The sequence below is a fragment of the Poecilia formosa genome, unplaced genomic scaffold (genome assembly GCF_000485575.1).
Source record: "Poecilia formosa unplaced genomic scaffold, Poecilia_formosa-5.1.2 Scaffold30, whole genome shotgun sequence".
In the NCBI taxonomy this organism is placed as follows: Eukaryota; Metazoa; Chordata; class Actinopteri; order Cyprinodontiformes; family Poeciliidae; genus Poecilia; species Poecilia formosa.
The window spans coordinates 3,260,222-3,285,165 of record NW_006799969.1 but is presented as its reverse complement, the minus strand read 5'-3'; the positions used below and the strand labels follow the sequence as shown (position 1 = coordinate 3,285,165).

At 39.3% G+C, this 24,944-nt stretch overlaps 1 protein-coding gene across 10 annotated transcripts in view; it reads left to right on the top strand.

Annotated features, from left to right (window-relative positions):
- The window catches only part of ttll5 (tubulin tyrosine ligase-like family, member 5), a 63,490-nt gene that overhangs the window by 30,299 nt on the left and 8,247 nt on the right, over nucleotides 1-24,944 (top strand). For 6 of the 10 annotated variants that reach the window (XM_016670098.1, XM_016670097.1, XM_007549284.2 and 3 more), the window contains exons 22-31: nucleotides 1,929-2,046; nucleotides 2,640-2,786; nucleotides 2,909-2,997; nucleotides 4,190-4,314; nucleotides 4,551-5,126; nucleotides 5,205-5,389; nucleotides 7,898-8,025; nucleotides 16,007-16,172; nucleotides 19,642-19,838; nucleotides 23,601-23,683. In XM_016670098.1, coding sequence (XP_016525584.1) covers nucleotides 1,929-2,046; nucleotides 2,640-2,786; nucleotides 2,909-2,997; nucleotides 4,190-4,314; nucleotides 4,551-5,126; nucleotides 5,205-5,389; nucleotides 7,898-8,025; nucleotides 16,007-16,172; nucleotides 19,642-19,838; nucleotides 23,601-23,683 — 1,814 coding nt within the window. Of the gene's footprint in view, nucleotides 1-1,928; nucleotides 2,047-2,639; nucleotides 2,787-2,908; nucleotides 2,998-4,189; nucleotides 4,315-4,550; nucleotides 5,127-5,204; nucleotides 5,390-7,897; nucleotides 8,026-13,619; nucleotides 13,813-16,006; nucleotides 16,173-19,641; nucleotides 19,839-23,600; nucleotides 23,684-24,944 lie in introns of those variants that run through there. The other 4 variants (XM_016670101.1, XM_016670100.1, XM_016670099.1 and 1 more) reach the window with 2 other exon arrangements.

Sequence of the window (24,944 nt, the reverse complement as noted above, 5' to 3'; positions counted from 1 at the left end):
CCACACTAGGCCTTCAGCTGGTAGAGCCTATATGGTCTCTACCAGGTTTGTGCTTCTGGAAGCTGAGATTATGGCCCATTTTCTTTGCAAAGTAGCTCTGGCTCAGTTAGAGTATATGAAAAGTCTTGGAATATAAATTTTCAAGTCTTGGCACTTATTCTTAGTTAAAATTTTGCATCTCCACAGCACGTTGCTGCCACTACCATGCAACAACTCCTACATTTATGTTTGTAGGCTGCATGGTGGAGCAGTTCTTAACTCTGTTTCTAAATTCAATTAATACTTATGAGCCTTTTCTCAGTTGCATGCTCTTCCTGTGCATGCCTGTATTCCATTCAGGTACCCCAGCTTGTCCAAGATATGTAAGCATAATCGTTTTCTAGAAACAGTCCCTAGGTTTGGGTGAGTGTGCCTGTGCGTGTTTGTTTGTGCTTTTTGCCTCTGTGTTGCCCTGTGCTGGAAAGCTGAACTGTTCAGGCTGTACCCTGCCCTTTGGCTGCTTGAGACAGCCACCAGTCCCCTTTCCACCCTGGAGAGAATGTGTACAGAAATGGGTGTATGGATCAATGTTTATTTACAGAACAGCTGTACCTTCTTAATTTTTTAATAACTTTGCAGTTAAATTATATGATGTGGTTTTCCAGTTATGCGGTGCTGTGTGCAGAATGTGTTTATCTAATCTTTTAGGTTTTTACAAGTTCCAATATAAAAGTTTTCCAGCCTTTTGACTTTTAATGAGTTCTACAGGAGGTCATATGCAAACACTATGAACTGTAGTTTCCTGCATATTTGTTTCCAAGACTACAGTCTCCTGATGATTTTAAATGTTTCCTTGATATTATAACCCGGCAAAGTATTACAATAACAAGTCTGAGTTTGGTGAAAAATCTATGGGATTTCTTAGAGAGTGTATGAAGCTGGGAAATGATCATCTAATAGCACATGACTGTGTTTCAAGGGATTTTATTTTAAAAGATACTGTTTTCTGTCAGTTCTCTTGATAAGCTGACCTGTCTGAAACATTTTAGCCACTTTTGGTAGAAAGTAATACTATATTTATCTTATAGTTCAATAGTTTTTTTAGTTCCTTAGATGATATAATTGAGAATTTAAGTGAAGTCTCTTGTTGTCAGTGTTTGTACTTGATCGTAGACTCCAGTAAAAACACACCTTTATTGAATGAAAACTACAAAATGCCAGAAATAATATAATCATTACATCTTTGCATTCTTTTAACCACTATTTACAGTTAAACTTTTTGAGAAGAAATTTTCCACGTGTATTCTGTGAGTCTAATTGAGTGAAACTAATTGATTAATATGTGTGAACGCAAAGTCTAGACATGGACTGGACACTTGAATATGCTTTGATTTAAATTACAGGCTTCGATCTCCAGTTTCCAAGGGATGGTTTGTCTCTTCTTCAACACACCTGAATCAAATAATTACATCATTAGCAGAACTCCGTAGAAAGTTAGTCTCAAGTCATTAGAACTAAACATGTTATCTTCCAAGTCTGCTCGATCCATCTTGAAACAAGTGTTCAGGGTGATGTGCTCTCTTCTCTTGCAAAATGGCTTTTTCTTGCCACTCTTTCACAAAGGCCAGCTTTGTGGGGTCGACTGCTAACAGGTGTTCTATTAAGATATTATCCAACCTGAGCTGTGGACCTCTGTAGCTCCTCCAGAGTTACTTCATACTTCCTGGCTGCTGTCCTGAAGCTACAATCAACCACAGTTAAAAAAGTAATCTGAATTTGATGTCAGTATTTGGCATCTGTGCTTTTCGTTTACAGAGATTAAGAGGAGCTCCTGGAGCATACCAGCACCTCAACATATCATGTCTTTGCAAAGATAAAAATTAACTGCTTTCTCTTAATTAAGTACTTTACCATTTTAAATGGTTTTCATCTCTCTGCTTTATCTTCAGCAAAGTGCAGGCTCGGATGGCCTTTTCCTCTTACCTTCAGCGAGTCCAGTGCAGGCTTTTAGTTGAGAGCAAAACCAACTCTATCCCAACCTGGCCAGACGACGACAACGACCAGATGGTAAAGTTTCATTGATAGACAGATATGCCAACATTAGTGTTATTAGCTTGTGTGCCTTGTCCTGACACTGTTGTGTTGTTCTGCTGTTTTTGTCTGTACTCTGTACCTCTATTTGAAATTTGAAATATTATGTATATATTTTTAAAAGTTCTATAAAACATTTATTCTCATTTATTCTGTAAAACAGAATAAATGAGTTCTATTCTGTTTTACTCATGCGTTCTTACCTCTCTCCCCATGTTATTTTTTAGTTCAAGTAGAATTGGTGGAACACTCCAAAGCATTGTTTCCTAACTATGAATTTCCATTGTAATTATTTAGTCATTTGTGCTACGTAGCTGAAATGTGTATTAGACATTTGTGGCCACAGTGAAGGAAAACGTGGAGTGTAAGAGGCAGTCTGACTGGAAAGTCTTCAGTATACATCATCAGTGACCTCAAACAAAATCAGTTAAATTGGGGTGGACTCTTTTTTATTTTTTATTTTTTGAAGAACTAAAGCAAATGGTATATGTAAAAGCAGACTATGATGAATCAGTATTTCTGCTTAGCAGTGCTAAGATAATTTACATATATTTTATTTGTCTGGACAGGAGCTTGTGATACGATTCTTGAAAAGAGCTGCCATTAACCTTCAACAAGACATAAACATTGTGTTGCCCAATCACCAGTTACCACTCCAAGATCGCAGACGCATCCTGTCCTTCCAGTTAGGAGAGTTCATCCACTGTTACAATAAGGTACTTCATGCAATAATTCGGTTTAATCACAGCATTTTGTCCTGATGAGGGACTGAAACTCAAGAGGTTCATGCTCAGGTAACTGAGACCAGCTGCCTTCTGCTTTCCTTTCTCTTTTACAGGAAACTGAGTTGATGTCAAAGCAGGAAAGTGGCGAAGAGGAGCATTGTGTTAACGAGAGTGTATTTCAAGAGTACATTACAGAAGCAAGGTTTGTGAGTCTTTTAGTGGGTTTCAAAACCCACTAAAGACCTCCTTCGTTCATTGCTTGGCTTTCCACCGGTGTACTTCTACAGTATTTCGCAATAGTAGTCATACTGCTTGAACCTTCCCAGATTTTCTCACCTTATGGTCACAAACTTTAATGAATTCTATTATTATTTTATGTGATAGACCAACACAACACAATGTACAATTGTGAAGTGGAAAACCCCCCACATGGTTTTCAACATTTTCTACAAACTTGAAAAATGTGCGCTTTTTTTGTATACCCCAAGCTAGAATCTTGCACAACTAATTGACGTAAGCAGTAATTCAAGGTATGTTAGAGAACATTAGTGAACGAAAAAACATGAATACACAGCCGAAAGGTCAGGACCAAAGTTTAAAGCAGAGTTGGTGCTTTCACAACTGTTCCCCAAGCTTTGGAGCTCTGCTCATTCAATCATCCAAGGCGATTGCAAGGCGTGTTAGTTTATGAAGCAGAAAAGAAACCCTTGGTAACTTTAGGAGAAATGCAGAGATCCACGGCTCATCTGGAAGAATCTGTTGACAGGATAACCATTAGTCATGCACTCCACAAATTATATGAAGAGTGGCAAGAGAAATATATTGTTGAAAGAAACCTATAAGAACACCAGTCTGCCATAAACCATGTAGGGAACTTTGCAAACATGTGGAAAATGAAACCAAAATTGAACTTTGGCCTTCATTCAGAACACACCGTGTGGTAGAAAAATAGCAGATCTCCCTCAATCCGTTGTTCCCAAATGTGGAAAATGGTAGTGGCAGCATCATTCTGTGGGAATGCTTCATTCCAGCAGAAACTGTGAAGCTGGTCAAAGTTAATGAGAAGTTGAGTGGAGATAAATAGAGAAAAATCTTGAAAGTAAACTCATTAGGAGCTCCAAAACAGACGTGTGTGAAGGTTCATCAATTGGAATGCTATAAATGAAATCTTATGTATACAAACACACAATTGTAAAACTTGTTGGAATGAATGTGTGTTTCTACTTCAAAGTTGTATGCTACTTTCTTTGTCACAAAATCCCAGTAAAATAAAACGAAGTTAGTGTTTTTAGAACATGAAAACGTGACAAGGGGTATGAATACTTTGGCTTGTCAAAATACATGGTAATATGAGCTAAGTGGCCTAATTTATTTTAATGTCTTTTTTTCCACAGTGAGAACGATCTGGAGGAAGTGCTGACATATTATACACATAGAAATAAATCAGCCAACGTCTTCTTAGGAAATAAAGTTAGAAGTGTCAAGGCTCAGGATTCAGGCAGCAGGGCAAATTCTAAAAGTAAGCTCCATATGTTTTTTTTTCTTCACATTTCTGGTTTACAGTGGTTTTATTTTTTACATTATCTTGTGATATTAAAGAACAACTTAAAAATAAAAAAAAAAGAGTCATGTGAGATGATGGACAGGTCAGCCATCGAATGATTAGGACTCAGTGTGGGATCATAGTGTCCGCCAGAGTAGAGGAATGAGTGACTAATGATAACACAGCTTGGGCTTTCTTTCCCCTTTAAATAGCTTTGCCTGTGACCAAAGAAGACTCCAGAGCTTCAGAGTCCTCACTCTCTGCAGGGAAAGTCTGCAGTGACCCAAACGTCAAATCCTCTGAGACTCAATTGCTTGTGCTGCGTTCAGACCAACAGGCTGAGGTTACAGCCAGTAAAACTCAACCAGATGTCCGGTCGTCTCAGCACTGCTCCGGTTTTTCTCCGAGTTCAGACTGTGCAAACATTCATCCGCAGCACTGCTCTCCTACTACAAAATCCATTCCTCTTCACTGCCCCCCACCGCCTCCACCTCCGCAGCCACCGTCTTACGCACAGTCCTTGGCCAAGTCTAACTTTTGCCATTCGGAAACTCTTTCCGATCCTCCCGCATACACCTCTGCCCCCGTCATCACGCAGCCTCCAAAAGTGAATCGGACACCCGCATCTACCGCCTCTAATGGAGCTTCTGCTGTGCCACCAAGCCAGGCTTTGAGGAAGATTCAGTCTGTTACTACACCCACAACCAACTCCAAAACTACATTTGCAGTACCAAGTGCCATGCCCATCTACAGCCAGACGTTCTCCAGACCTACCTCAGCACACCAAGGTAATCGAAGTTCTGTTGCATGTGGCTTTCACAACTAAATTGATGTGATGTCCTCACCCTTGTTTCTGTTCATTTTAGGGATGTACAAGAGCCGTTCCAAGCCGAAGTCTAACTCAGAGGGGACTTTGAGGGACTTGCAATCTTTGTCTGCCCAAGCCCAGTCAAATCAGCAAGCATTCATCTCAGCCCTGCAGAAACTGGCTGACAAGCAGGTTGCTCGCCACTACGCCAGCTCCAGTCACATCAACCTGCTGACACACCATGTGGGTTTCTCTTTTGTGTTAGTACATTATGATATAATTCCTTTCCGAGGTTTATCCCATGTCGTAAACCTCCCACAATTTTTTAGCACTTAATTTAGATTCTCTTGATCATTTGTACCAAAGGATTCATCTGCAGCTAAAAAGAAAACCTTCTAATATCAACACGTGAAAAGTTCAACGTTTTCTCCTAGGCTTACCATCAATACAGTGTAGGGTTGATCTGTTCATATCTGTTCATATTGTTTGGATCAACTGATTAATAACTAAATAGCAAAAGATTTTTAATTGGAGCTTTTACAGAATTTGAATCAGATGAAGCTTAAACTTTGCCACCTGAGGAGCTCTGTGTGGAACATATTTACAAAGGGTTTTTTGTTCCTAAATGCAAAATTTATAGATTTTTTGTACAGTTTTGGCTTAGTTACAGTCCTGACTATTGTTTTTCTCTCAGAAAATGGCTTTTTTGAGTTTGTATGCCGTAGTTAATGATTACTCAATTGCTGAATCAATTAATGATTGTTTAAAATATTTAAATTGATTAATCACAATTAATCAGAATAACTATCTCAGAATGTTTTAGATTTTATATGCAATTGTACCGTATGTAGTGTCTGCTGAAACAGAAATGTTCTGCACCTCAGGAACTAAGTTTAAGAAGATTAAGGTATGATATTGGATCCACTCTGTCAGCCGGTACAAGAGGCTATGCAGATATTAAGCAGCTGTTAGCTGACCTCTCTAGTGTTTTTTTTTTTTTTTTTCCAAGAAAAGAAATCTGTGTAATGTTTTATGTAGAGAAGAATCGTCAGTCTCACTGTGAGGTCTTTGATATTTTCCTTTGTTGATGCGTAAATCTGGCTTAGACCCCATGCTGATGGGCGGCGTGTAGTTGCTCATGCTTTCAGCAGACCTGTTGGAGCCGCGGAGGTCTGCTGCCTCTTTCAGCACACCTTCCTCCTTCAGCCCTCAACTCGCCTCCAGTCTGTGGGCTGGGGCGGCTGTGGGGGTGGGTCTGGAACTGAAGTTTAACGCTGGCTGGCCCAAACAGCGGTGAGCCGCATCAAGCCATGGCTCTGTGTGAGGTCTCATTATCAGATGCACCATGGGGGAGTGATTTCTGTTGATACTTAACAGGCAGCCACTTTTTTTGTGGTAATTGATGCTTATAAATGGAGGAATGTGGCAAATTGGCACTGAGCAGGGGAGTGGCAGCTTGGCTGGCTCCATCACCACCTTCTCCCATATTCTCCAATGGTTTGGCCCTCGGCTTTGGGAGACCCTAAACCTTTCCTCCCTCTTTTGCCTCACTTCATTTTTTTTTTTTTTCAGTGAAGAGTTTTTTTTTTGTGATGGCACCAGACCACACAGAGTGCAGGTTTTATGACTTCCTTTCTGACTGTACATTTTTCATTCTATCTGAAACTTGTTTGCTGTGTTTCACAAGAGCAGTTAATCCAGGCCATGGCAGAAGCTTTAGTCAAATAGTCCAGTTTTTGGCACTTATAGGGCTCAGAGAACATTTAGATTTTTCTAAGGCTCCGATTTAAGTCATTAAATCACTTTCTGGGCTAAATGGAGAACTTTGTAAACACGAACGACACTCCGTTGCACAGTTGACCTCAGGGTTTAAGTAATTACTCACTCTCAAGCAGGGCCATATAAACAGAAAGAGACTGACACTGAGTAAAACCAGGCATGGCCGCCATCTCCATCATGCTGCTGTGCAGTGATGCGACAATATGATTGTGGATCCTTTCACCATGTGTGTCTGTTTATGTCCACTGTTGTAAGATTGCCTTGTTTTAAATAAATAGAAAGTCCCGTAAACATGACAGAAGAGGATGGTGCAGGATAGAGATGGATAGCCCCTGAGAGAACATTTATTGTTTCTGTGAATCCCTACGTTTTGTCTCTTTAGGAATATAAACAGTATCCACAACCAAATGTATTATATTTCCTCCATTTAGATTTCTTTCTTTGAAGGAATATGACCTGTCTAACTTTTGAAGTAAACTAGCGCTGTGGGTGTGTAACAACACACTGACACATTTTTCTTTTATGTCGTACAAGGCCTGGCAGCTCAACAGTTTTCCCATTGGACATTTCGCGCACAGGAGGAAATAAAGTAAATAAAATACCACAACGGTATGATGTATGATTAATACTCCCGTAATATTTCACTGAGACCACAGAGTAGCACTGAGATGAGGCTGATTGGGTTATAAGCACATTTCGACTGGAGAGTCATGATTACTGTTGCTGCTAAGGATGGAGGAGGCCGAGGTGAAGGTTGGATTTAGTGTTAAACAGAGACTAGCTGTGCCATGTGCTGTGTATACATTTCACATAGATACCAGAGATAAAGGCAGTCAGCTGAGGGAGGAACTCAACAGCTTAAAACACAGGATTTATTGTTACCAATGGCTTGCACTGAAAAAGAAGCTGATGAGACAAAACATGCTTAAGTACAATACAATTAAGATTATTTCTCTGTATTATTGTGTTCAGCTGACCAACCTGAACCTGGCCAACAAGGTGGTGGGCCGAGAGAGTCACACACTGACCCCTAAAGCTGCTGCAATCCACAAGCCTGTGAGAACTGCTCAAGCTGGAAAAGACTATCTAGCCAGTACAGGGTAAGTTTTGGAGAGTATGGAGAAGGTTATCAAAGGGAAATCAGACATGTTATGACTAATAATAATAGTGATCTAACATATTTTGTTTTTTATAGTCTTTTTATCCTCTTCGTAACCACTTTCAACATTGGTTATTGTAAAAAAAAAAAATATTATGAAATTGTTTCCAAAGTGTTGGAAGCATGACAGCTTATAAGCTGTCATGCTTCCAACACTTTGGAAACAATTGCATATCCAGTTGTTCCTCAAGGATCTGTCCTTGGACTGATGTTGTTTATACGTTATATCACAGGTCTTCAGTCTGTAACTGACTGAAATCAATCACAAAGAAGCAACTCGATAGATCCAGAAGTCATAATGATGCTGGTCTGAGCATTTCAGAAATGTCTGATGTACAAACATCCCTCAGGTTTTTAGTCTAAAAATGAGAAAACATACAGAGTGTTGTTAGTGTAGAGGATTTGTGCAGAATAGCTCAAATAGCTTCTTTTTAAAAATGAAGTGTTTGAAATGCCATCTTTGAATACACAATATGTTGAAACTTTAAAGAGATGGACTACAGAAGTAAAATAGCTTATTGCTTAGTAAGAACAAGAAACTGATTCAAAATTAGACAATAACAGATTCCATATGTATTAAATGAAGTGTTCAGTGAGTGTTATTGGTATCGCACAAGTTGCTAAAAAACCCCAATGACTCCATGGTTAATGTTACAGTAGGCGTAGAGAAGTCTTGCTTTCACCTTCATGGTGGCTGGTGTCTTCGCTCTGATGGGAATGTTTATTTCTACTGTAAGCTCGGCTTCTTTAGTAGCTTATATTTAATTAAAAAGCACTTCGAAGTTATCTGCCATGTTATCAAAGTTTTATATTTAGCAAACATGCACTCTGCAACCTTAAGAAAACCTTGATGTTGCTTTTGGTCCAGTTTTAGCCTTGTGCTTATTTTGCTATGTTTTATTTGCTGTCCTCTGAGACATCGCACAGATACGCATCCCTTATGAGGTCAGATGCAATCACCACAAAGTTAAACATCATGTCTTTCTCCTGATGGACTTTAAATACAGTGTTTATGTATAGTACTGAACTATTCTTGCTGTTTAGATTCAGTAGGGAAGCTTTAAATGTTAAAATGTGTTTGAGGAAGCCTCCTTTTACCTTCATGCATCAGGATGCTGTTTAACTATGAAACGTTATGTTCCACTTTGGCCAAACTGCTGTCCTGAGATTTTTGTGTTTTATAGCTGCCTACTTGGTCACAGTCAATAGAATCCAAAGGCCTGTTTAATGGTCTTTAACAGAATATTAGATTAAAATTGGTTGGTCTTTGGGAAGGAATTGCCCCTCCAGGCAGTTTGGTGAAACTTGGTGCTGGAAAATGTTGCTCTCTTTATGTAATTGAAGTTGTGTTTTCACTGCCAGAACCTTTTTGGCATTCAGGGTAGCTGATCCTCCACCGCGCTTTTTTGCTACAGTAACCGGGGCGAAAACAAACACAGGTAGAAATTTGCCCTGAAACTTACCAGTGTGAACATGGTAAACATTTCTGATTGGTAAAATTTCCCCTTCATTTTGTTTCTTTCATCTCCCAGTTTATACTCCTTAATGCTACTGAGACAGCAACACTTTTTAAGTGACTTAACAGATGAAGTTAAAGTTTTAAAAGTAAGACCGGCAGTGGTCCAGTTGCAGCAAGAAAGGCCTGGGTTCTTTTTGTATGGAGTTATCCTGACGGAAGTGTGGGTTCTCTCTGGGTACCCCGGCCTCCTCCTACCGATTTTAAGTCTGAACGGAGGAGCTGCTGCTTGTGTGTGGTTACATTGGAGGCTGTCATCATAAAATATCCATGAACAACTACAAACTTCTCAGTAAAACTGATTTTAGTTAATTTTCAGAGGTTAACCACTTTGAAACTGGCAAAATTATGTTTTTAGGTAGACAATTGTAATCCTGGTCAGACCACCCCCTTTCCTTTCTTCTGCTACCTGAAGTCTGGATCGGCTCAGTTCATTTAAGGTCCATACGAAATCCATTCTGTACGTTTCTTTTAAGTTAAGAGTGGCAAACCTTGACTTTTAAACTATTGTAACTGATGTGAATTTATATAAACGTTGTTTTAGTCCAGCTTAACTGTTTCTAATCACATTCTGGACTCCACTGTTGAGGTGATGGTCCTCAGATCACCATAGGAAGAGAATCTGCTCAGCGTCAGAGGACGTAATAGACATGAAGGATCAGATTTAGGCCCTGTGTAATGGAAACCCACTCATAAAATGGCCTTGGTAGATATAAAGATGTCTAAGTTCCAAAGCAAAAAACTCATAGTCGAAACGCTTCAGAACAACTGGCTGCTGAGTACCCATAAAATACGTCTTACCTCTGTGTCTAGTGAAATTCCTCTTTTCTCACTCCTGTCACGCTACAGTGAGAAGAAAAAAAAAAGAATCAAACTGTCATGGTATATGGTAATAGACCAGGAATACTATGCTATAGTACACATGATCAGCCTCCACTTTTACTTTTTTTGTTGCTGGTAGTGTAAATGGCAGTGCCTCAGACAGCTTGGCCCTGATCTCTGACTCTGGTTTTCCAGTCCAGTCCTTAAATGTATCGAGCTGTCAGGGTATTCCTGGAATGTCTGGCCGTTTCCCCTTTACAAATGTTTTTATTTCCACCAACCAAGAGGGGACTTTTTATAGAATTTATTATTCGCAAATGGCTTCATCTAACCATACTCTAGAAACAGAAATCAGCATTTGAGAGATCCAGTGCTGTCAGGGATCACATTTTTGGTCTCAGAGTTTTAGAAATGTTATTTCCTCATGGTCTTTTAGATGTTCTTTAATCAAGCAATCCATGTTTGTGTGGATGTGTGTTTATTGTGCTGAAATATCTAATATAATTACAAATGTTTTTGATTTAATACACACTGTTTCATGAAACACTGAATTTTCTCGTCTGTTATACTTGGACCAATGGCTTGTGCCAAACATACTGAAACTGTTAAGCACACTGGCTCTTTTTAACGACCACAAGGGTGAGGTATGATGGGTTTCAAAGGCCAGCGTGGCTCTTTGAAGTGCCGCTGCCAGGATCTAGCAGGTATGCTGCATCAGCATTCTCAGAAGTCTTGCCTAAATCCTTTGTGCTGACAATTAGAGGATGTTCAATCATATAGCACGTCCTGTCACAGCCACTGTTAACCTCACTTCCGGTCTCGGACATCTTTGTACTTTTATATGAAGTGAACTGATGTGCTTTAAAAACACAAATGGTAGGCAGACGTTTAGAGACCAAGCCAGCTTCCCACAGAGTGATTTCAGTGAAATGTCAGAGATTGCACGAAACCTTGCAAACATGCTCATATCTTAAACCTTTTCTTATTTAGCCGCATTGCAAAGTGTGTTTCATTTGGATTTTGTGACGCACCAACAGAAAATAGTGCAGAATTGTGAAGTTGAAGGAAAACGATAAATGATTAGTAAAAATCACGATATGTAAAAAGTTTTATAAATCATGTAGAACATGAAAGAGGGCCATACATTAACATACATCCCCTTTTACTTTGATACGCCTAATTAAAGTCCAATGCAACCAACAAGAAAAGGCCCATGGTAGCTCTGGAGTAGCTGCAAAGATCCTCGGCTCAAGTGATTGAATCTGTTGACAGGACAACTATTAATCGTGCAGCATACCATCCCCAGAGGTAAATTACCTGCATTTCTATGGCACTGTATCAAGTCAGAAGACTCCAAAGCAGTTTACACTGCAATCAGTCATTCATTCACACACTTATGGTGAACTGCATTTTATTCTGGGCAGAACGGGATTCACACTGGTAACCCACCAGTTACAGGACAAAACTTCAGCTTAAGTGATGCTTGTAATACCTGTCTCCAATGCATAATTCAGGTCCATGTAGACCAGGAGGAAGTTGAGATTGTGCTTTCTGTCCACAACAGTTGAATTGTTCATAATTTAAGTGCAATCATTTAATCTTATTGTTTATATGTAGTCACTGCAACCAGAGTCAGTGGTTTTTGTCACTGCGGAGAAAAAGTCACATGTATTCATTTGTTTGATGTGTGATGGCATTGTGTGAATTCTCTTGTTGAATATGAATTAAATTTAATGGACATTACATGCAACTGTCTATGTTACTATTGTCATTTTAAAAACTGATGGGTAAAAAATAGATTATAGATTATTTATTTGACCCTGTCAGTCAAAATGACAGACAACACAAAAGGTCAGCGCAACCTGAGCAATTAGTTCTCAGGGCTTTGATTTACTGGAAACACCAGTGGCTTCGTTGTTTATAATCAACTTCAATATCTGATTTCTTTTACAGTCAGCAGTTTCTTTTAGGCAGTCTTTAATTGTTTAGCCAAATAAAACTATTGTGAAATGTTTTTAGTATTTTATCCTTTTTTATTGCTAGTGATATGACATTTGTTAGTGTTCTTTTTTCTACAGCTCTATAAAACAAGAACTTCAGAAACTGTACTTTTACAGGGTGTTTAAATTTAATTCAGTGCCTTGTGATGTATTGCAAGGGTGTAACATTTCAAAAGACCTTTTTGAACGCCCATTCTCCTGACTAATCAGAAAAACTGCTGTAAAAGTGTCTGAATTCTTTGATGCGAGTCAGTGTACCACAAAAAATGGCCTGATGTCTCTGTTCCTTTGAGTTTAAAAAGAGGTTCCATTCTCTCTGATTGGTAACAGATGTGGTTCTATGAAGGAGAAGCCTTTAGGTAAGAACAGCTGAAATTCCACTGAGTCGATGTAGTTCCACCAGATATAAACACCTCTGGAACAAAACTGATAGCAACTATCTTTGAAATATTACTCAGTACCCCTTAAAGAGTGCAATCCCTACTTACATAATAATGATTAATCATTGCATTCAGGTGTGTTGCACTAGAAGTACACCTAAATGTTTCAGGACACCACATACAGGACAAATCACATTCATGTGTTAGAATGGTCTAGTCAAAGCATAGGCATAAATCCTGTGGCAAAACTTGAAAACTGATGTTCAGAGATCATCTCCATACAGACTGACTGAGAAAACTGGTAGAGGCATAGCTCCAAAAACAAAATGTGGTTATACAAAGAATTGAATTTGGGGTGCATGCTACAGATTGTAAAATGAATCAATGCAATAAAAGTTGCAAATATTTCAGAGACCAGACATGAAACTGATTTGTAGGTGCATGGAAAAATAAATGCATAAAAATATAATTAATTAATTAACTAAATGAAAAGATATAGAATAAATGGATGTATAGACAGTATTGTGTAAAGAAGTCTGGCTATGGTGTTATTTTTCCCACACTTTTCCACCATGTTTACCAAGCTTGTATGTCTCTGCCTTTTATAGTATGGCATAGAGCCTTCAGCCATCTCTGATGATCTACATATAATGATGTTTAGGACTTCAGACTAGTAGTAGGCTCCAATCCTATATTTCTCAGGCTTCTTCCAGCTTCAATATAAGCATTCCTTGCATCATTAGACTGAACAAAACCATAAATACGGGTCATTTTTCGCATTTCAAGGATGTTTCTTCTCTGTGTCATGTTGTTGCAGGAAAGCTCTATAAACAAACACTGATTAATGGCTGGAAATACCCTCACAGTCTTGAGGCGTCTGATGTTTACACTGACCAGGCAGAGCTTTGAGATAGTCTGGCATGATGTCATCTCAAACGGTCCATTTTCCCACATTCACTCCGAGTTAGATTGATGCTGCACATGTGCTCCCGTACTGCTCTGTTGTTCAACAGTAAGTTATATCAGCAAATTAGAAGACGGCAAGCACAGCAGGGAGTAAACTGACACTCCTGAACAGTCTCTCTAAATTAGTGGTTAGTCCTAAAAAGTCTGAGCTCTGCAGATACGGTGTGATGAGAATATCAGATGGAAATCTGTTTTTGTCTTTCAAATGTTTTTTTTTTTAATTTTTATTTTTTTTATTTATTTTATTGGTTGCAGTGCTGAACAAAATCTCTTCCTCCTGTTGTTAAGATTCCCGATATGTGTAGAAGTTTCTGTGGTGTCCTCAACATTTGGTTCTCTGATGAAAGTGAGCTCGAGAAAAGCTCATGCTCTTACTGTGATAGGGCGGTATGGATGCAATGTATGCTAATAAAACAGCAGGGCTAAAGGACATGGCGGTCCAGTGTGCAAACAGCAGTCAAGTTAGAGAAAATAACTGCTGTAAACAAGGAACAAATTCTTCTTTTGTCCCCCAAGAGTTTTAGAATAACTGGCCTCATAGGGTTCACAGACGAGCCTTTGTTTCCAGAAGCTTGAAAAAAAAAAACTTCACTGGCTCCTAGTCACACCAGTTGTTTTTGCGATATATGAGCTATTATGTGAACTGAGAAATGCATGGGCGGATAGCATGTTCACATGGGTTTAAGATCCCCTGTGTCTTTGTTTGGCCGCTCAGGACAAGGAATATTTTTTCACTTGAGCGACGCAAGATTATTATCCCACAGTTTGCATTGTTGTTCAAGATTAACTGAATTCTAATTTTAGAGTTTATCATAGTTGAAGTCTAAAAATATTGCCGCTATTGTGATTTTAGGTCTGCTGTGTTTTCTTTAACTATGGACCAACGGACAAATGTTATTGCATGCATGGGAGGAATTTCCAAGAACATTTTGTTGTTAAGACCCCCGAGGCTCCCATTTCTTTAACTGTACATGTATCCCGTTTTTTCTCCTCCTTCTCCCACTCTGTATTATATTCTTCCTTGCAGCTCCCAATAGATCCCTTTATGGCATTATTTTTGGCTGATGTTATATATATACAGCAGCAAACCAGACTCCACATAGACTCAATTTAAGCATGTCTAAAGGGCTGGCTGGTCACTTCATTGTTTTACCAGGAGGAAAATGAATTAAAAAAGGTTGAAGCAGGTTTAATTCTAATGGCAAATAATCCAGTTACAAGCGCGTGTAGCTCGTCAAAAAGTTTTCTTTCCAGGTTGTGGCTTTGGAATGTAAATGGGACGTGAAGCCAGAGGAGCACTGAGGCTAAGAACAAAGATTTTTAGTTTGGCCCTTGCTTGCCACAGCCTTGTCCTCTGCTTTGACCATGATCTGCTCACTTTGATTTGGAGCTTCTGTGGGCCTTTCAGCTACTGGTTAGGATCTTAAAAGCTGGCTTGTCAAAGAAAATGAGAGTTTACAGATTCATCTAGAAAAGAAAATTTAATTTTGCAAAAAAGTACAATAATTTTTGTCAATCATCTCAGAAAGTGAAATATAAAGGGAAATATCTAGACATTATTTCATTTTGATGATTACGCCTGGAGATAATACAGATATAACATTTAGGGTGTCAGAAAATGAAATATTACAAAAGATAAAAGATATTTTAAACGGAAATGTAAAGCTACTGCAAGTCTGTGGCTGCAAGTCCCTGTTGCAGGTGCACATTTTTGCCTTCCACTCAACTTTATATAAGTTGAGTGGAAGGCAACTTGCTTGGATAAAGCACTCAGTCTTTAGCAGTAACCTTTGGGCATACCTTTCTTGTGAGGGATGTCAACAATCAACAGTCAAGTCAGCAAAAAATTTTCCCCATAATTTTACAATATTTCTCTTTTTCACAATTAGACAGCGGATTTTGGGTTTTTAGTAAGCCATAATCATCATAACGTCAGGATATATAGGCTTGAAATATTTCATTCTATGTAATACATGAGCTTAAATCTGAGTTTAACTTTCTGAAATTAGTGACAAAAAATACAGACCTCTATTACCTGCTGTTACATCTGTTGTTTGTTGGAAAATTAAGAAAAGATGCAGCTACAATCTTACTCCAAGGCTACCAAAGGACACATTCAAACTCATTGATTGAACTCAGATTTAACTCATATGGCGTCACTGGTTTGAATATTGCAAACACAGTGTGATATCTTGGTTTCAAATGGTTTTTCTCACTTCTGCTTATCTTTGCTCGCAGGCCACCGCAGACGCAGGCTGCCCCCAATGTGGTGATGGGCTTGAACTCCACGCAGAGCAGTCAGTCAACCAAAGGAAGCTACCAGCTGCAGTTTGCTATCCAGCAGCTGCAACAACAGAGATTAAAGACCCATCAGTTTTTAGACAGGGACCATCCCAAACACCAGGTACATATGCAGGAGAAAAACAGATGGACTTTAACGGTTATTATATGCAAACTATTGCTTTGGCTAACATCACCGTTTTACAAAATTATCTTTTAACTATTAAACTCTTAAATATTTCACTAGTCGCACATTCTGCTAATCCTTTTCCAAACCACGTTACGAAACGGTGTTTGGTGGCAACATCGTTTTCAACAGGAGTTCATTCTCAGAAAGCCAAGCATTAGTCCTTAACCAAAGTTTATTTTGCTTGGCTGAGCTTCTACATTGGGTTTTGACGGGAAGGCGAATAATGCTGTCGAGAAGAGCAAACACAGTGGTCTCGCATGTATTTACACCCCTACACTTTATGTTATTATTTCATATTAAAACCACAAACTGTAATTCATTTTTTGGGGCGGTTTTGTTGTGATAGATGGCTATAAATTTGTGCAAAAATATGACCTGTAAGAACGTCTCTACATAAGATCTGAAAAGTGCGGTGTGCATTAGTTTTCAACCCGTGATATCCCTAAATTAAATTTCACGCAACCAATTACTGTCTAAACTAACTCCTAAATAGAGTCCACCCCTGGTTAATTTAATCTCAGTATCATTATCTGCTCTGTGAAGACTTCAGAGGTTTGTTCGACTTGAGGCAAAGTTTCACCTTCCAGCAGAACAACAACCCAAAACATACAACCTATGATAGAGTGGTTTAGATCAAAGCATATTTATGTGGTACAATGACCAAGTCAAATTGTAGCAAATTGTAGACCGAAGGAGAAAATAGCTTGTCACAGAAGCACTAGTCTGACAGAGCTTGACTTTGGACCTTTAATTACAGCTAAAGGTGGTTCTACTAAGTATCAACTTGGGAAAGCTGGTCAAAGCCTTTCAATTAAAAAGTCATGTTTGTCTTTTCTTTGTCTCAATTACGCACAAGCTTGTGTGAAGATATTATATAAATATCCTAATAACAAATTGAAGTTTGTCTTCGTAATTTGTCAAAATATAAAAAATTTAAATGGGATGAATGGTTTTGTAAGACACTGTATGGAATCTCCAGTTTTACCAGCCCAGTTTATGTCAAATTTGAGCTCCATTTAGTTGTTTGGCCTTGCAGCATGGATATAATTTTGGTGTATGATTGTCACCAATTGTAATTTCGCAACAAGAAACACTTGAAGTTATATCTGACCAGCCATGAAAGCTGTAATTTAAAAGTGTTCACGTGGCTGTTTCAAAAAGCAGGAGGGTTGCAGGAGTGTGCTCATGCTAATTCATCTTACCTTTTTTTTCTTACTTTGTAGAGCCTCCTTTTGCTTCAGTTTCAGATGTAATTTGCTTTTGAGGTATCAGATTAAAGAGGTTCATATATTGGATATCCACATCACACTTTTCAGCATTATATGCTTGAACAAAATCAGAAACCACGTTAACTGCTTCCACTAAGTAGTGATGTGCTTCTTATTGTTGGTCTGTCAATTAAAATCAGTAATAAAATCATCACAAAATAGTTCAAAGAGTATGAATAATTTTGAAAGGGATTGTATGATTAAAACAAGTCAGCAGCCACAAAGCAGATTTGAAAAATCTTCAGAAAGCCTGGAGAAATATTAATCAAAATCACTTTAAGAGATTCCAAGAATCTTTGGTAGTGATCAAATGTTGAGTCATCCAGAAGTTTGTAAGCTTCCTGCGTTCATTCTTTACTTCCATTAATGATTGATTTTGGTATTTTAATTCAAACGTACTTTGTTTCAATAGCCTCATTTTTTTTTCTGAACAGACTTTAAATAATTGATTATTCTGGATCCACTAAAGATGCAGAAACAGGCTTTCTATTGATTGTGAATGCTCATGTGTATTCATGGGTGCTAGTTGGAGAGACAGAAAGAAACGGGGATCTGTTCCGGCACTCCAGTCCACGTTCCAGTTACTGGGTGCAGACTGTTCGGCTCCTCCACTGGCTTGGCCCTGGGCCACCTGGCAGCCAAAGAAAGGTGCCCTTCCTGGCCCCTCTCAAACTGAATTGTGGCCATAGGCCTTGCAACCTGGAAACCCAGCTTCTCATTTATCAACACAGGAATTACATCAGATATTTCATGTCACCTCATTGGCCCTTTGATCGGCTACTCTGAGAAACTGGAAAACCATTAGCATGTTAGATAGCCGTATAAAGCAGCAGAGAAAATAGCATGGGCATGAGATGTGGAAAGAATGTATGCAAGCATTCCCTACTGCTGCTTGGACCGAGTAAAATGTGCTTCTAAAGTATTATGTCAAAAAGACAACAGCATATTCCTCCTTCCCAAGCCTTTGAAGAGCTTTTCCATAAACAAATAAATGATGTGGGGAATTTGCTTTTCAGTGCAGCCAACTTCAAAAAATGTTAAGCTTGTTTTGATACTGGATGGTATTTCATTAATATCTGCACTTTTCCATGCCAAGCACTTTGATACTTCACCTTAATAAACAGAGGCCACAGTATTTTCCATGACTAACCCATTCTAAATGTGATTACACTTCCTCTGGCCACTTTTGGAGCGGCTTGATTTATTTTGTCCTTAAGAGTACACTACTCCCATGGATGCATGCTCCACCTCTCATCCAAGTTTTGTGGAGTTCCCTCTGGAGACCTCTTGTCTTTTATTACGTACAAACAACTTGGCCCCTCCTGCTCATTATTAATCCTTCTTTTTCTATGATATTAGTAAACAGACTCTTTTTAGGAACAACAGAAATTAATGACTGATGAAATTATCTCTACCTATTTTGAACCTCTTTTTTGTTCAACCTTTTTCTTTTGTTCAATCTATCACCAGAAAATGAATAGTGTACGGCCCAACTGCAAACCTACTGAGATATAGCTGTTCACCAAAAAATGATATGTAAGGTGACTGGAGAATTTCAGAGATCCATATCTGTCAGACCGAACAATATTTTAGTTAATTACTCAACAAATTTGGCACTTATGGAAGATTGGCACAAAGAAAGTCATTGTTGAAAGAAAGCCAAAGATGTTCTGTCTGCAGTTTCCAAGAAGGGGCTCTGGTCAGATGAGATGAAAAATAAACTCCTTGGCCTTTATGCAACATGCACAAATGTGAGGTGGATAGTTAGCAATATTTCCGATCTTGCCATGTATGCTGAGTTTTTCAACAAGTATTTCTTGGGTGTAAATGTGGGGGTTTAAAATAATTTGCACCAGGGTAGCAACTAACGATTATTTTAGTAATCGAGTATTCTATTGATTATTCTGATGATTAATGTAATAAAAAAGTGGCACATTCTGTAGATTTTTTTCTCTTAGCGGGTGCAGATAAGCTGGTCAAAGTCGACGGGAAGGTGCAGCACAGTGACTCTAAACATAAAGCTAAACAAGTAATGAACAGGTTTAGATCAAATCACACCAGTTTGTTAGAATGTTTGTTCAAATGTTGCTCTTGTGCCGTTTACTTTAATTGAGATTCCTTGTTTCTCCTCGCAGATCCAGTTTCATGACCAGACAAGCAGTCCACACCCGCAGGTATCCACAAAACCCTCCGGCTGCCCACCGTCCAGCTTACATGTTCGGTCCAGCCCCAACCACAGCCAGACCAATGTTAGCCCGGCTTTTGCTCCAAAGCCACCCAGCAGTGCGCTGGAAGGACAGGGCAGGAAAACAGCAACAAAGCGCCTAATAAAGTAAGTCTTCCAGGTGAATTGCTGTATTTCTACTTAATGGTGAATGAAACAATGTTCCTGTGGACTTTCCGAAACATTAAGAGCAGTGGGGTGGCAGTTTTGGCCCCAGCTCGTGGAAGGAGACAGGGTTCATGGGATCCTGGAGTTCAAGCGGACACGGCTAATGCTAATGAGAGTCAGAATATGAGTGTAGTGTACTGCTCCCAGCCTTTTGGCCGTGGGCTGTATCTTTCTGTTCAGTAAACAACCTCATCACAGGCCTGATTTCTGCCTGAACTGTAAACAGAATCTGGTTCAGTGGAAGGGCCCGGGCTCTGGGCTCCATTTAAATCCTGTTTGGTTTGGAGATAAGGTGAAGAGTACAGAAGGAAAAATAAAAAAGAAAAGGGGTGAAACTGGGCTCAACTGCCAGCGATTTCCCTTGCTAATTTTATGACTATGTTACTGAAACATCCATCCAAATTACACAACAGCAGCAAGCCTTTGTGATCAGGGCTGATTGTTTGTTTAAAGCATGCTGGCAGAGGGCTTTTCAGTTTTGTTTAATGTAGACGAGGAATGGCACGACAGGGGAGTTTAACTCCAAATGATCAACAACAAATCTATCTGGCAGTTCATTTTTTTTTAGTTATTTTGACTCATTCACTCCAGCCAGGATTGAGTTAAACATTTACTCTGCTATCCGTTACATTCAGCATGTTGCCACATTGGACCAACTTTACCTGTCGTAGAAGGAGTTAGTGGGCAGAGAATGGCTGATATAGAGTGGTGAGCTGTATTTGCTTGTGTGTGTGTGTGCGTGTGTGTGCGTGTGTGTGTGTGTCTTCCTGGCAGTTGCTGTGTTTACCTTCTGCATGTGGAATTCCAGAGCCCCCCTCACACTCTCCTCTGTCCTGCATTTTTGTGGTCGACCAGTGTGACAGGGGAGAGTGTGGGAAAAACGGAAGCTTCAGGAGCAAAAAAATGCGCTGATGGAAACAATGAAAAGAGAGAATAAAGAGATGAGAAAATAAAGAATGACAGAGAAAAGTAAACTCTATCCAGAAGAAAGAAGATGATTGTTTCCAGAAAATGGAAGGATAATAAGTTGCTTCCCCATTTTTCCAAGGCTCTTTTTTGGAGCAACTCTATACCTTTGTTATTGAGGCACATCTGAAACGTATCCCAGTGCCGAGCTAATCCCCTCCAACTTATAATAGAATCACTGTGCTGTATGTATTGAGAGAGTTCAAGGTTGCCTGGCTCTCCAAACTCCGTTCTATATCAAATTGTAAAATTATTGTTTGATACACATATTCCATCCTTTGTTCCCCAGGATTTTTCCATGAATAGTGCGCTTCTGATGTTTGTTAGTGCTCTTTGAAGGTCTAACACATAAAATCTTTCCAAGTACTGCCCACTAAACGTCTGGAGTGGGCAGTACTTGGAAGGGCTGACTTCTTTACCCATTCATTTTCAGCTTTTGCTTATAGTTAGTTACTTAACCTGAAAACATTTTTCACATTACAACCACTAATTTAGATTTGATGTGATAAAACAACACATTATTGCATAATTGTCGAATGGAACGAAAATGGTACATGGTTTACTCCAATATCCCTGAATAAAAACTAAACTAACATTGTACATCACCTTGTACACTTCATCTCTAGTTGATGCGCAGATGGATGGCGCTAAATGCAGGGCTATCCTGGAAGAAAATCTATTTAGAAGCTGCAGAGTTGAGACTTCCTTCAGGTCAAAACTGTAAATATACAACCAGAGCTCCAGTGGAATCCCTTTATACACACACACACACAAATCAAAGCATATTTATGTATCAAAATGACCCAGTTAAATTCTAGAACCTAAATCCCATCGAGAATTGGCTGCACGAAGATTGATGTTCATCTAATCTGACTGAGCCAGATCTATTTTAGTGTTTTTATGTGCAAAGGTGGTTGAAACAAAACCAAAAGACTTATGTCTGTACTTGCCACAAAAACTGGATAATCAAAATAATGTCAGGTGGATTGAACGCAGAGGCTTGCCACATTCTTCTGATATTTAAATATAGAATAGCTAAAATGATGCATCCCTTTCTTGCAACTTGACAATTTTCCACATATTTTATCCCCTTAAATTCTAATAAAACACCTTGACGTCTGTGGTTGTAGTATGATCAATAGTGAGAAAGTTAAAAGGCTGTGACCACTTTTGCAGACTCTCGGCCTTCAGGATTGCCATTAAAGCTCTGCTGCCACAGAGCATGCTCAGTTGAAGCAAATGTGCAGCTTGTTGGTATCATACTTAGCAGGGCAGGGCCCTCTCGTTGCTCTATCATCATACCCCAGCTGCCAACTTGAGGGGCTGCAAAGGCTCAAAGTGGTATGACTTCAGTGAAGGCTTTGAAAGCAGCAATTTGTAATGCAAATAAATGAGCCTGTTTGGTATTTTGTTTGCAAGGTTTGGTTAGTCGCAGCTGTAACTACGGAAACCCGTGCTATCGTGTGGCATTACTAATAGGGTGACAATTACACCAGCGCCATTAATGTCAGCCTCGCTGCTGCTCTCACTCCCTATTAATCAGCCACAACAGTAGTTATTTTCATAGAATACTCTATACAGACAGAAGCCGCCAAGCGTGTGTTTATGGTTAAACTTTATCCGCTGTTGGTCAGGGTGGAATCGCATTAGGCACACGCTACTGGAGCAAGCACAGGAACTGCAGATCTGAGTGAATTGTTAGACTTTCCCAAACGTTGTGGTTAAAGGAGCCATCTGCACACACTGCAGGTTCAGAGTCAGCTCTCACCTGCAGCGCTTCTGGCTGCTGTTTGACTCTTAAAGTGACAGAGTGAGAGACTGTTGACAAAGAAAGTGATGTGAAAGGACCCAAAGGTCAAGCTTCCCCCCCACTCGCCCTCTCAATGTGAAAGGGGCTGCTTCCTGTCGAGGTATGCCACGCTTAAAGTGGGCCAGTTCTATTTGTGGTTGTGTAATGGTATGAAAGAACAACTGTGCAGCCCCTTACAAGGAGGCAGTGTGTACCCTCATTACCTTATTAATGCTCCTTTGGCATGCTGCTGTTATGGGGCGAGAGGTTAATGCCAGCTAAGCTTTATTTATTGTTCCCCCTAAAAATGCTCAACAGAATTAATGCATAAGGTTACAGACGTGTCTGTTCATGCTTTATGCTTCAGTAGCTCTTTTAATAGCGTGCTTCTGGAAAACACTGCACTCACTGTGCAATTATGTGAAAAGAGGTATTTAATTTCTTTTCTACAATCTTTAGACTTGTTTATGAAGCCCTGTGAGGTAAATACACCACTCTATTTGCTAATTACTCTGCATATTCTTTATGTTTGAAACCTTTTCCTGCAGCTTGACTCAGTCAGTAATCACCGGCCTATGCTAGCCAGTGTGATAATCACATCACCCTGGACAAGGAGGAGGAATTTCTCTCCTTCTTGTCACAATAGCCCTCAAGAGGCACTCAGTAAACACTTAGCCCCACCAGGCTCCACAGACTGCACACAAAGTGCAACTATTTGAATCTGAGTCCGCTTTACTCATGTCATAGGGCTCGCACGGCGGCTAAAACAATCACACGCAGGGAGAAACTGTTTCTCCTCGTGTTTGGTTTAGATGTTAAGTTCCACAGAGGCCTTGGAGGTCTGCAGAAACAAACAGTCCTTGGGATATTTTTTCCCCAAAAATAACTTCCTAAAAAAATAATCATTTTCAGTCGTTGTTCATTCTTAAGCTGTTTCTGATTAACAGGCAGATGTCCTCAGAGAGTTCAGCCAGTGGTTCCATGTCAAGCAGCCAGCAGGTGGTCTACGAGGCCATTTGCGGTAAAACAGGTGGGTTTGATGTTGCAGCTCTACACGTACATACACTTCATGCTGTACCACAGTCCTCAGGCTGGAGGGAGTTATGCCTCTATGCCAGTGTTAGTGATTACAGGCATGCATAGTGGACATTCCCCATTGAGGACTGATAAACACCACTGGATATTTTTATCCTGCTCTTTCTTTCTCAGTTGCTCACTGTTAAAATTTATAGCATTGTTGGAGTTTGAAATAACAGTCAAACTTCAGTTCCAACTAGTTATTACACTGAGGTTTTATTAGTACCTGTAGTAAAACCCTTTTCCAGGATACTATTGAAGAAAGGAAGAGAAAATGTTCAATGATTTGAAAATCAGGCTGACTAAGTAGTAAGGAAAAGTTTGGAATTTTCATATTTTCAATCTTAAATTAAATAAATTTGTGTTGTTTTTCACTGTATCTTCAGATATTATTTCCATTATTTTATGTCTTTTATGTAAACATCCTTCCATCCAATTTGATAGATGGATCCATCAAATTTGCACATTTCATATTTCAATTCCAAAATGAATCGGATATTTTTGGTAAATTCAAAGTAAACTTTTGTATTCATGCTTTAAAATGGGCAAGACTGACATATCTGTTCATTTTAGTCTGAAAAAGTAAGAAATTTGGTCACAAAAATCAGAAAGTTTGTCAGTTTTTTGCAAATTAATTATGTTGAACTGGAGACTTTGGTGCATCTAAAAGGCTCATCTCTAGTGCCTAGTTAAAAAGTGGGAACTGTGCAGAATATGTGAACCTATTGGCATTGCTTTAAAGAAGCACCTGTGGCTGAAATCCTGTGAGCTGTGTTGCCTTGGCACACTTATGTGTCTCAGTGCTGACAGTTTTCTCCATCAGTCACGTCCTTTGCTGCAGTGTTCCCTCTTTTGTAGTTGTACCTCCCTAAGATCGCAGGAACCTACATGACTAGTCAGAACATGGCTTGTTTTAAGCCAGTTTGGTAACATGTAGTTGTTATTAAAGTGATCTTCATTGTAAATAACCACAGGTCATTAGACATCCATTTGTAACCTTCTATTGGAAAGATCATCAAAAATCCAGTTTTATCAATAAAGTATATTTTGGTTTAGAAAATCTCACCAGTGCATTTTCTGCCAATCCAAACACCAATATTTCATTTATAAAACTGCTTTTGACTCAGCTGAGCTGAGTTGATGGACTAGCTGAGTGAGTTTGTCTAGACCTGTATTAATTGATCATACCCATCTCAGATTATGTCTCTCTCTGT